The sequence below is a fragment of the Falco naumanni genome, chromosome 1 (genome assembly GCF_017639655.2).
Source record: "Falco naumanni isolate bFalNau1 chromosome 1, bFalNau1.pat, whole genome shotgun sequence".
NCBI classification, from domain to species: Eukaryota; Metazoa; Chordata; class Aves; order Falconiformes; family Falconidae; genus Falco; species Falco naumanni.
In genome coordinates, this window is record NC_054054.1 from 40,774,920 (window position 1) to 40,787,383 (window position 12,464).

The 12,464-nt window shown below is 39.6% G+C and overlaps 1 protein-coding gene across 1 annotated transcript in view; it reads left to right on the forward strand.

Moving 5' to 3' along the window:
* Positions 1-12,464, forward strand: part of DDRGK1 (DDRGK domain containing 1) — a 40,474-nt gene that overhangs the window by 10,870 nt on the left and 17,140 nt on the right. The window contains exons 3-4 of the mRNA XM_040590932.1: positions 6,091-6,197; positions 8,179-8,280. Coding sequence (XP_040446866.1) covers positions 6,091-6,197; positions 8,179-8,280 — 209 coding nt within the window. The remainder of the gene's footprint in view (positions 1-6,090; positions 6,198-8,178; positions 8,281-12,464) is intronic.

Below are 12,464 nucleotides of genomic sequence, written 5' to 3' on the forward strand. Positions count from 1 at the left end.
GCTTTGTGGGGCTGGCTACAGGCAAGATGAAAATAAACTTGCAGCAAGGCATAATAAATGAGTGTGGATTTCAGGCATTAATCATTTAGGGCAGGAGAGGCCAAGCTAAGCAGTGGAAGGATGCAGGGGAAGGGATATGTTTGAGCTGGGTTGAAGGTTGTTTGAGGCATTGGGGTAGTGTGATTAAATAGCATTAGCCATTTCCCAATTTCTGATCCCATTTATTGATTGAGGAGGGTGTCTTTGGCTCTTGTTTTTGTCTGACTAACACTCTTGAGTGCATCCACTTGGATTTTGATCGCCTTTGGGTACGCATAAAGATGTTTTCTTGACACCTTTTGTTTCATGGCTAGCCATGTACAGAAAATGCAGTCGTCCAATTCTTGTTGAGCTTGTGCTTCCAAACCTGCTCCTTGTGCCTTGGAACGCTGCAAAGAGCTCTGCAACGAAGAAGGTACTTCTCTTGATGCTATACTTGTTGCTTCTTGGAGCAGAAAGTGACCCAGCCAATCTGATGTTTGCATAAAAGTTTTGGTACTGTAATTTCCTATAAGTGATAAGAAACGTTTGGGGATGAACTTACAACAGCAAGTATAGTTGGGTTGCCTTGATTCTGTTGTGGTAGAAATAGAGGATTATGATCAGAGGCAAACGTCTGTTTGCTTGAAGGACTGTTAGACATTATTTCCCACAATGACTTTGTGCAAACATGTAGTGAGAAAACCTGCCTGCCTCAGCACATGATACAAAGAGTTTGCGGAGAGACAGAGGCATGCACAGGCAAAGTACCTTTTACAGGGTTGTTCACTCAGTCAGTGAGTAGGACACAGGTTTTACAGTCCAGGTTTTCTGTTGCTTGGAGTGGTGTCTTGGACCAAAACTTGCTGTTGATTTGAGGGGTTGGCATTTTTGTTGGCTGAAACTGGTGGGGTGTCACCACACCATGATTTAGGGTAGTTATGGAGAAACAGATTTCTCTAAGAAATTATAGCAATCTCCAAACCACCAGGCAAAACAAAGACCACTGGGCAGCCCTTTAGGTGGAAGGCTTTGGTGCATGTTGCGGGGGAGGCTGAGCTAGGTTGGGAAAGAATCAAGGCAAAAGAGAAGGACGTGCCAGGAGAACCTAAGCAGCCCAGTACATTTCCAGGGAACATTTCCAAGGGTTCAGTTTTAAAAGATGCTCACTTCCACGTCCTTCAAACAAATGACTTCGCTGACTTGTTGTAAAAAGTGTTGCCAAAAAAAATGGATTTTGTGTGTATTACTGCATTTGATTTCTTTTTTTAACAAACAGAAAGTGAAGACTGCATCAAAGAAATAATCTGGAACAACCTTTATTCTGAAATGGTGCAAGCTATAGACTCTCCACTTTTAGCAGTGGCATATAAATCCAAAATATTAAATATCCCAGCATCTGCATGCCTTTTCTCTGAGTTTTTAGCATTGTACGTGTGAGCACAGGTGTAGGAATGTCCAGTACAGTGAACATTGGGGTAAAATTACTTTACTTCCCCAGAATGAGTAACAATAAAGCCAACAGCTTTTGACAGTCTGAGTGCTCTAGCCTGTAAAGTAAAACATGACAACAAACAGTTAATGATTCCAACATAAATTAAATCATAAGTTCCTTTCCTTTTTTGCTTGGCAAGGCCTGGAGATCAGAATCTCAAGTTTTTCTTTGTGTTAATCACTATTGAGGAAGAAAGCACAAAACAAAAAAGGGTTTTAGAGGTCTTAAAAAATATGATTGGGTATGTTTTATTCCCATTCAGTGATGGATACTGTGCATAACTTAGAGAAGAATGTGCTTGTGCTGAAATTTCTCAAAATAAGAAGCACTTTTTCTGAGCAGATTGTCTACCTTGCGTGTCACATTGCATCTCCCTGTGCTCTGATGTGCTGAAAGATCTGGAAAATATGTAAACTTAGAAACACTGATGTGGTCCCATGCTGTTCTTGTGAAACAACTGGTGATAGAGCTATATTAATTGATGTAGTAGCTGAAATTAATTTTAATGCTTAATCAGTAGGAAAACCTTTCTAGTACAGTTAAACTTTGACTACTAATATCCTAACTAGTGAATCAAAAGTTAATTTTGACTTGCTACTATTCATATAGAAAGTGACTTCAGTGTTATCAAAATATCCACAATGTGTGTCTACCCTTGAGACATTTTGAGCACAGATGGTGTGTGGTTTCTCAGTTATGCCATAGGGCTTTATTAGAGAAAAAACTTGAAGTCGTTTGACTTCTGCTCAAAAGGGCTAATGTCCTTTGTTTGCTGTCCTTTCTCTGTCCTAACTGTAGACTCATTTTTTTTATAGCTTCACATTAACAAGCCAATGTGTCATTCAGTTCCTAAATTGGATAGCTGCCAAATTACAAAAGAAAAAAATATTAAAAATTGTTATGATTGTACCACCATAGGACTGTGTTACTCATGAGTGCCCACACCTTTCCATATGGTGGACTGATTCCTTTCCAGTGGCTGGTGTCATACATCTATTCAATGTTAATAATGTGCATATGCCTTCTGCCTTCAGAATGAACTGTGTTTTGCCTGACATCTTCCCCCTCTTTCTCTTACTCATCTTGTTAGGTGCTGCATAAATGGTAAATAAAGCAGCTAGCTGTGCCCAGTGAACTTTTTGTGAGTAGCCACATGTGCAGCTCACATCCTTTTTCATGGATGGGAGTCAATTTGCTTCGCTTCCAAAACTTTATAGGAAGCACAACGGACCCTTTGACATAAATGACAAGGACAACTAAAATATATGGCGCAGGTTGTTTGGGAATTTTTTCATATACTCTACGTGGTAGCTGGTAAGTTTCTGTCCTGATAAAGAACATTGGCACTCCTGCACACTTTCTAATGGTATTGGGAAGTATGTTATAAAATTAGTCTGTATGTTTCAAACACTGTTAACTCTTTCCTGTTGTCCTGCTTCTCAGTGTCTTCAAAACATTAAGGAAAAGCTAAGGTTCCCTGAAGCTACCTCTCTGCTGGCTAGCTGAGCAAACCCCGTGTTTGTGTAAAGCAGAATATATGAAGTGATGTGAAAGCATCGCTGTAAGTCAGACTATTTCTGCTTTCTGTCTTAGAGCTGGATGCTGGTGGGAGTGCTTTGCAAGTTCTGGGAATTTTGTTATAGTTGTGTTGGACGCTGCAAGATGGACCAGAATGTCTTGGTAAGGCTGTGAATGTGCCTGAAAGCAGTCCCATTATGTCACATCCAGGCAGTTCAGGTGGAAGGGGTCCTCTGTGCCTTGAGGTTTGGTGTTCTTTATCAGCAGCTTACCATGAAGTGGGAACAGAACTTGTGTCCTGTGGTACTGTGAGTGGTTAGGGAAAATCACTACTGGAAAAACTGCTTGTGTCAAGCTTGTAGCGCTAAACTCTGTTTCCTGCCACAACCCTACATACATCTCAGAACTACCATGCTTTAAAACATCAAATAAACTGTACAGAGCATGATGGAAGATCAGTCTTCAAACAAAAGTACATTTTTCAGCTTCAACTATACAATGATGTCTGGTGGTGTTAGGTTTCCCAACTGAGTATGTATGCAGGCTGGCTGGACATGGTGCTTTGGGTGATGATAAACTGCTTTCACAACAAGTGAGCACACTTAACTGAACATCTTGCATCACAGCTGAAGTGTCAGGGGTAAAGGGAGTGCATGTTCCTATGGACTGACCGTCGCATCAGATGTACTGGTGTTGGCAGCTATGAATATGTTAAAAGCTGCTGAAACGATAGCTCCTTTATTTTAAAAGAGGAAAAAAAAAATATCACTGGCTGTGTGCAGCATCCAGTCTGCTTTTGGTGGAGCTGTTCTGCTATAATAACCAATTGATTCAGCAAATCCTTTTACCATGTGCTTATGTTCTTGTCAGCATGTTCAGGTTTATTTAGCACATATTAATTGCACCCAGGTAGTGTAGTGCATTGTTGACCTTTAAAGCTCCGCTGAATCATGGGCTGCATCTGCATCATTGTATCTGTCTTTTGTTGGGTGTAACTTCATGCAGTAGAAGAAGCTTGGAGGAAGTAGTACTTAAGGGATCACATCAGATGCTTCAAACAGGAGGAAAGCAAATGCTACTGAACAAAGGTATGTTTGATCCAGGACTGGAAGAAGGCTTTAAAAGCCTTGCTAGATTTCTGCCTAACCTCTGGCTCAGGTACTCTTAATATAGATGAAATGTGAGAAGCACGCAGAGCCTCAGGTTGAGTAGTGTTGTAGCTGTTATTTTATACTTGTGGGGTTTTCCAGAAATAATTTTCTAAAGAATACCACCAGTACTGAACTGTTAATTTTGGAGTAATAACTGCTAATGGGTTGTTCACCCATTGTTTGGAACTCCCCTTGGCCCAGTATTTAAAATACAAATAAAGTTATTTTAAGCTTCAGCAAAATTGTAGAAGCAACTGTGTCAAGTCCGAGTGTCCCCTGTAGCTCGCTCTGCTTGTGGTGTAGGAAGGGGGAACCCTTTTGATCATCTCTGTAATCAGATACCAATAATTCTCTGAAGCCCAATTCAGCAAGCTTGCCTTATATTAACTTCCATATCCTGAAAACAGCTAAGTTATTTGAGAGCCACCTACACAGTTCTCAATTACATTTATTTCTAATGATGTGTCTCGGTGGCTTAACTATGTGTATTGGAATTAGTAAAAAAAGTGTTTCAAACCTAATTCTACATATAAAAGAAAGGTGAGTCTTGTTCATTCATATGTTCTTTTAATAGCAGGTTTTTGGGTTCCCAAAAAAAGGTGACCAGCTGCTCTGGAGAGAGCTCCCTACAGAAAACATCCTGGCACCAGCCCTACCAAAACCAGTTCTGGTGATTGCCACAGGACTCTCAGCTGCAGGCTCTCATGAAACTGGTTATCAAACATGATGGGCTTTCTCTGCTTGTTAGTCTGGTCTTAAACGAAGGCCTCAGGAGTTGTGTGAGTGGGGAACTTGTTCTCCCTCAGTTAAATCTGAGCCCTCATCACTGTGGGGAAAAAAACATCCCCTGCACACTCTTTCCCCTTCTCCCTCCCTAAATAAAGACTTCATTTGTGGAAAATAGCAGTAGCTGGCAGTGCTATTCTTCAGATTACCTGGTGGACTTCAGGTGTGCTGATCTGAAATCAGCATCAAGCATGACAGCACTGTGGATGCTTGAAGTATAAATTACTTTGTCAAAAAAGGGATCCGTGTGACAAAGATCTTTGATTTTGATTCTCCCATCTGATTCAGACACATGAATCTATATATTGTGTAGCATTTCATGAAGTGAGCTAATGATTTCTTTTTGACTGTTGAGGTCAATCCACAGTACTTAAGTTGCAGGATCAAGGACTAATTTAGATTAGCAAATGTAGTGGCCAAATGTTTGTGAGACATTGGGCGGGGAGGAAATGGCAGTCTTTAAAAGCTCTTTAGTCTTACTTAGCCCCTGGGTGAGCAGAGATATAATGCGTTTACACACCATTTGAGCATGAGGCTTTCAATATTTCACAGTTGCATCTTTATAAACAACCAGCTGTTGTACAACAGGCCCAAGATTTGCATTGCAGTGAGATTTTATTCCCTCCCACCCCCCCTAGGGTTAGTTATATCAGGCTAGAACCAGTGGATGAGTGGCATGCCTCCAAATCCCACTTTTTGACTGGATGTCTGTTGTGTTAAGCTTTAAAGGTAGCGAGGAAGTTTCTGCAGGTGAGTGTTTAGAAGTTGCGTGGTGACAACTATTAGTACTATGTATAAGGGAAACTATATCTTTTAATTGTGGAACGCAGGAAACGTTTATGAAAAGCCTTCCTTCAAAAGAGCAAGTAAATTTTTACTTCTGACTTCACTTGAATGTGTGTGTTTGCCTTGTTACTTTTACTCTTTTACTCTGTGGCTTTGGCAGCCTAGTGTGATTTTTTTTTTTTTTTTTTTTTTTTCCCTTTTTCCATCTAATAGGTCTTGTCTGAAGTGTATGTGTCTCCTTTTCATCTGCTGCTGCTTTCCTGGGAAGCAGTGAAGTTTCTTGAAGGGATTTTTTTAATAGACAATTTAAAAATTTTCATTTACACAATGTTGCAGAGGAAGACGATGCTGAGGAGGTGCCAGAATTTCAGGTGTCTGGAAAAATTGGAGCAAAGAAGCAGAGGAAATTAGAAGAGAAACAAGCCAGAAAAGCACAGAGAGAGGTAAGCATTTCCTGCCACGTATGAAGCCCAGAGCAGAAGTCAGCTATTATCAGAGTAATAGCAGTACTCAGCAAAGAACTGGTGATGACAGACACTCCAGAAAGGCAAAGGCAGTGTCATCACTACAATAGTTGTGGTTTTGTTTTAAAAATATAAATTCAGCTTTTTAGGTCATATCCCAAGAGGGCTGTGAAAAATGGTGTCTCATTTTCTTTCCATTGGGTTCTCTGGCATTCTTGCGGGGAGGAGAGAGGAGTTAAACTATTGAATGCTCTTTATTGGATGTTTCCACTGGTTTGCAGCTTAATGTCAGTACTGTTTCCCTTAAAAATAACTCAGGTCAAATAACTTGGGTCCACATAGTATTGTTGTAATGCCGGGTCTCTGACCAAAGCTATCAGCAGTTCTGAGTAGCATTTCACATGCTCTTATAGTACAAAAACTTTATATGGGTTTATATATGTTTATTGTCTTTATGGATTGGGGGAGATGAAAAGCAGACCCTGTAATCCACTGAAATCTGTAATGCAGACAGATTTTGGTTGAAGTTTGGCCCTTAAGCAGAGACCAGATATGCAGAGTGAACGTGCTGCAGCTTTTCAATTTTCTTTCTTAAATCTGTGTATAAAAGTACTTAAATACTGTTGCATTTTTTCAGTTTTGCCCAGCATTTTGCTGTTAATTCCAGAGAAGCAACAGGCTTTTTGAAACTTACTTTCTGAAGTGTGCTTGTGGATGGCAGCAGGTTATGCATTAATTCCTTTTAGTTGTTCTCCGTATTTTTTTGCAAACTCGGTATTGTTCTGTAACTTGGAAGGTAGGGCTGCAAGAAGTAAATACAACTCAAACAGCCTTTGCATGACAGAGCCTGGAGCGCAGGGTGGACTTGACACGTTGTACAAAAAGACAGAGTTTACGAAACTGCTAACATTTCTGCATAGAGGGTCCAAACAAACCTAGCGAAGTCCCACCCTGAGAATTTTAGTGTCACTTGAGGTTTAAATCCGGTTTCTGCTTTACAGTGTAGTGGTATGCCCTGAAGATAGGGCAGTTGGAATAAACTTGATTATTCTGTTTATATATACACTTTCATTGCTTCCTTTTCTTACTCAATGCTTTAACCATTTTGTCACTACTTTCCATATCCATTCTATTTAATTAGCCTCTTTTTTTGTGGAAAATTTGAGCAAAGTTGAATGAAATTAGATAAGCATCGGTTGGTAGAGTGAGGATTTTATTTTAAAACATGCTGATTTTTATTTTCCCTGTGTAGACAGATAAATTCCTCTGTTACGTCTTTTTCTCTGAAACATTCAAAGCCACAAATCCTCCACTTGAATGTCTTCTGCTTGTTCTCTTAATACATTTTCAAATTTAAGTATACTGAAGAGATTGAAGAACAACTTTAAAAAAAATCTCTAAACAATGCATTTTCCTTTTTTATTTTTCCCACATTTTGCAATAATCTCTTTGCTGGGTTTGATTTAAAAACAAATAATGAAATTATTTTGAAGAGACTGGTACAGCTTTTTCTGTAAGAGAATCTGTCCAGGTTAATGATAAATTTGAAGGTAGTTGATTTTACAGAGTTTATATTCCCCTGTCCTTTTTTTCCTCTCCTCAAGGTCCATTCTCACTCAATTTTAAGTGAGGAGAAATGGATTACCATTACGCAATATTGCTTAATATCACTATAGTAATAAGCTCTTATGCATATTCAAAGCTTAAACCCTTACTGAGAGACAAATCAGGCAAGTGAGAAGGGTAATTTCTAAACTTATCACAGTGTTAAGTATACTGAAGAGCACAGGGGGGTGGAGGGGTTTAAATTATAACGATGACTTATTCTCTTTACTGTTTCTTTCTGAACATGCATCTAAGAAGATAGTAAGAAACCCACCCCCCAATGGTATCACAATATGAAATTAAAAAATGTGTATTCATGAAGGGTAAGTCTTGGCTTCATAATGGTTTTTTTTAGGCTGAAGAAGCAGAACGAGAAGAACGGAAAAAACTTGAGTCAAAAAGAGAGGAGGAAAGGCGGAAAGAAGAGGAGAGAATACGTCTTGAGGAAGAACGACAGGTGAGATTGGTTGTATTTATAGATGGAAATTTTGAACCAGGTTTGTTTCAACGTAAGTTCTGTGATCAGCAGAATTCCCTTTGGCTTTCATTACTATTGCATACATCTTTTATTTGGGGGGGGTGCTTCATTTTGTTTAGTTTACAGTAGTGCTCAGTTATTTCGACTGTAGGTCCCAGCTTTGTTTCCCCAAGTGCTTGGCAGAAGTGAAAACTGCTCCAAACATTATACACACATGTAGCAGCAAGTACTCACCCATGGTCATGTCTAGGGCAAAAAAAATCCCAGTCTTCTGCCTAGTGGATCTGCTATTGCTGTTTGCCACAGTGACAGATCTTTTTAGTCAGTTTATGTTGATGAACACAGCTGATTAACAGGTCCCAGATGAACAAATGACCAATTTAAACGCAGGTATATAAGGGAGGAGCTGTACCTAGTCACAAGAGGAAATTCTGAGGGTCGCTTGCTTTGTGCCTGACAGAAGTTTGGTATCACAAAATAATGTAGGTTGGAAGGGACGTCTGGACACCATCTGGTCTATCCTCCTACTCAAACTGTGTCCAGTTAGAGCAGGTTGCTCAGGAGTTTGACCAGCCCAGTTTTGAGTGTCTTAAGGAAATTTCGTAACTTCAGTGGGCCCCTGTTCCATTATGCTCATTCAGCTGTCTGCCTGACAGCTGTAACCAGCAAGGCAGAAAGTGAAAGACATCAGCAACTCATTTTGCAACTGTTGTTTAAAATTGTGTGATTGTATTTTAATTATACAAATTTACATATGCTTCAAAATTAAGGATTTCTAAACTATGCATACAAAGGTGTGTGTCAGCAGGAGTAACCCAGAAAAACTGGTACTGTCCAATTGAAAAGCTTTTGTTGAATATTTTCATCAGGGAGGCAAACTTATTTCAGAGCTGCTTTGTGTGTTCTGGGCATCAGTGCTACCAGCTAAGAGCTAGGAACAAGCTTTATGCTCTCTGGTGCTTGAGCAAGTTGTGTAGCAGCTTTGCAACATGCTTCTGGAAGCAAAGGCCAAGGTGTTCTGCACAATCCTGTGCTGAGTAATTGCTGTTCCAGGGGAGCATAGCCCCCAGCTTCTAATGCAAACTTTCTGGAAAGCCCAGGTTGCGTAAGTGGAATGCGTTGCTGGTAACATTTTGAAAGAGGAAAAGACAATTTTTCCTTTCCTCTGTTGGGCGTATGAAGGCAGAATAAAGCAATTTAAAAAAAAAAAAAATTCCATACATCACACATGCAGGTTGTATTCATGGGATCTTCTGTAGAATCTACATTTACCTATGGGGTTAGCCTTTCCAAAATCCTTTATCTTCTGAACTGTCTTGTTTCCTTTTCATCAGCAGAAATCTCCTGAATTTCAGAAATTGAAATGGATGAGGAGAACGTCAGTACTACATCAGGATATGTAGCGTGATCCAAGACTTTGACTTTAAAAAATTTGCAAGGGACCAGTTATTCCACAGCTGCCCTTCTGAGAGAGATGTATAAATTTAGAAGTACCTGGTAGCAGTCAAAGCGTGAACCGTGAGGCTGAATAACTGACCTCAACTAGTCCGAGCCGCTCTGGTGCTTAGCCAGGGTGTTTTGTAACAGCAGAACTATCAGATCTGGCTTCCTCTGGATCAGTGTCTACCACTGTTCCCCTGCCCACGTGTTTCAGTAGCACCAGCTTCTGCCTTGCAGTCACTGCTTTCCTCCAAAGTACTTCCAGTTTCTCCCCCTCATACTTCCAGCTTGGAAAGACGCAAGATGAGCTCTGATTGCCTCTAAAGCACATCTGTTGCCCATCCTGCTTAGCATAACAGATAACTCAGATGGCGAGTGGTATATTCTTTTAAGTGTTTTGTTTCCATCCAGTTCCCTGATCATTTTATTTTATTTTATTAATATTTTCCCTAAGGTTCTGGGAATGTGATATTGTTGAAATCCTGAAGTTGGTTGAAGTGAACCGAATGACCCTAGTACTTTGGGGGGAATTAGAAGGGCGTACTGGCTGGATGCTAACATAGTTTTAAGTGTCGCTTCCTTTAGAAGAGGCTAATGAACAGAATTTCAGTTCCTTCCAGAGTGGTAGCCAGCATGGCAGGTGGATTGCTAAGCAAAGTGCAGTTGAGCTTGGCAAGCCTGCTGAAAAGAAGCTGCAGCACAGGACAAAGATGTTATCCTGTTGATTGCCTATGGGTTTGACCTGGGGTATAGCTGGCTAATCAAGATCAGTCAGGCATGGTTGAAAAGTTGAGTAGAAAATAAGGGTGAAATTCTAACTAGAGATCTCTTCTCACAGAAAGTGCTTATTAACATAGCTAGCTTTTTTTTTCCAAATTTGCTTTTGGTCGGTTTAGGGCGGAGTAATTTATTTTGGTTGAATGAGGAAAATCTTACTTGTTTTTATTTTAATTTTTAGTATTCCTAGTAAAGACTGCACTAAAATGGTTCCACCTCCGTTTTGCAAGGCTCAGTGAAAGAGAGGAATATAAACCAAGGCTCTGATTTTTTTTTTTGTTCCTTTGTTTGATTTTTTTTTTAAATTCCCTGCACAACAGTCCAAAGGAGCACTTGCTAGAATTTTGAAAATTGCTCAGATGACTGAATCTAGCTTGCTATTCACTTTAGCTGATACCTTCCTTGGTTATCTAAATCTTGTAATTTTAAGCTTTTGTTGTTGTTGTTTGGTTCATTCCTTTGTTTTCCCCAGTAGTCTTTATCAGGGCAGCAAGCCAGCCCACCAGCCTACATCATGAACATTATTCTGCTACTCAAGGGAAAGTGTTTTCAATATTTTATTTTTTGCTTGGGTCCAAGACAAATTGGTAATTCAGTGACTGCTGAGTATTTTGAACATGGATCAAAGTAAATGTATCTGACAATATTTAATGTCCATCCACAACTGGTTTCTAGTAACTTTAGTCTCTGTCTTCGTCCAAGTCTTTAGCAGGAAACTGAACAATTCAAGACTTGTATGTGTTTAGGCTGCATTGCTTGAGTTCCTGCTTCAGTCAGCAAAGAAAGCAGCAGTATTACAGGGAGCATGGTAATAACAAGACTTCAGTGTTTCAGTCTTTACTGGGTGATAGGAGGGGAAACAAACTGAATGAATAGATACTTGATTACTGTGCGTGTAAGCGTAGCCTGCCTTTATGATCGTAACATCTTATCTTTCAAATCTTGTTACAGATTGATTGTATGATGTAAAAGATACTGCCTGTCTTTCCCAGGCCCCTAGAAGCGATAAAGGGATCATTGGATTTATTGTAGTGTTTATAGAATACATAAGGTAAAATGTCATTTATACATTCCTCTAGAGAAAGAATTCATTTCCACAAGCAGCATTTTGTCACAAGTGAGCCCTTGTAGTCTATTCCCCCATGTAAGTTAGGAAATGGAAAGGCAAAATTACAAAATGTAGCTCAAGTAGTGATTGATAGTCATGAGATAAAAAGCAGAGGGTAGCTGGTTGTATGATTTTTGGAGGCAGTTTGATTACTGACATTTCAGAAGTTTATATAGTCCCATGAGACACAAGAAATTCAGGGTTTATTCCTAAGTTTTGTCTGAGCAATATTATGGTTGTCAGCTTCATTTTTTTCCCTTCCTGTTCCAGTACATGAGAATATTTCTGCTGGTATAGTGACAGTGGCAGGTTTTCAAACAAGCATAACCAGCTTTGTTAGTTAAATCTCAGTTGAACCTTTTTTTTTTTTCAGTCTCTCTCCCAAAAATTGCTACCAAAATTGGGCTAACTTCTGTGAACATTGAGATTGTCTTAGTGTAAAGGAGAGTTTCCTTTTGATGTTTCAACTACAGCCTTAAACTAATAGCTGAATCCTAGTCATCAGCAAACAGTGATTCCTGCACCATTAAATACCATCTAAAAGTTTGTCAGATGATGAGGGAAGCCAAATAGATTCAGGAGTATTGAAACTCATGTTTGCAGCACACAGATCTTCTAGAAATTCCCTATTGTTGTTCTTTATTAAAGTCACTGGGACTATTAACCCTTTCACATACATACCCCACTCAAGTAGATTGAGATATGAAATCTAGTGGAAATAATGACTACTTGAGTCAGATGAAAACCCACTTTGTTTTATAAGCAAATGGATATCTCCAGTTATTTTTGGACAACTCGCACAGTGCTATACTACAAGTGGGAACTGTACCTTCAAGGG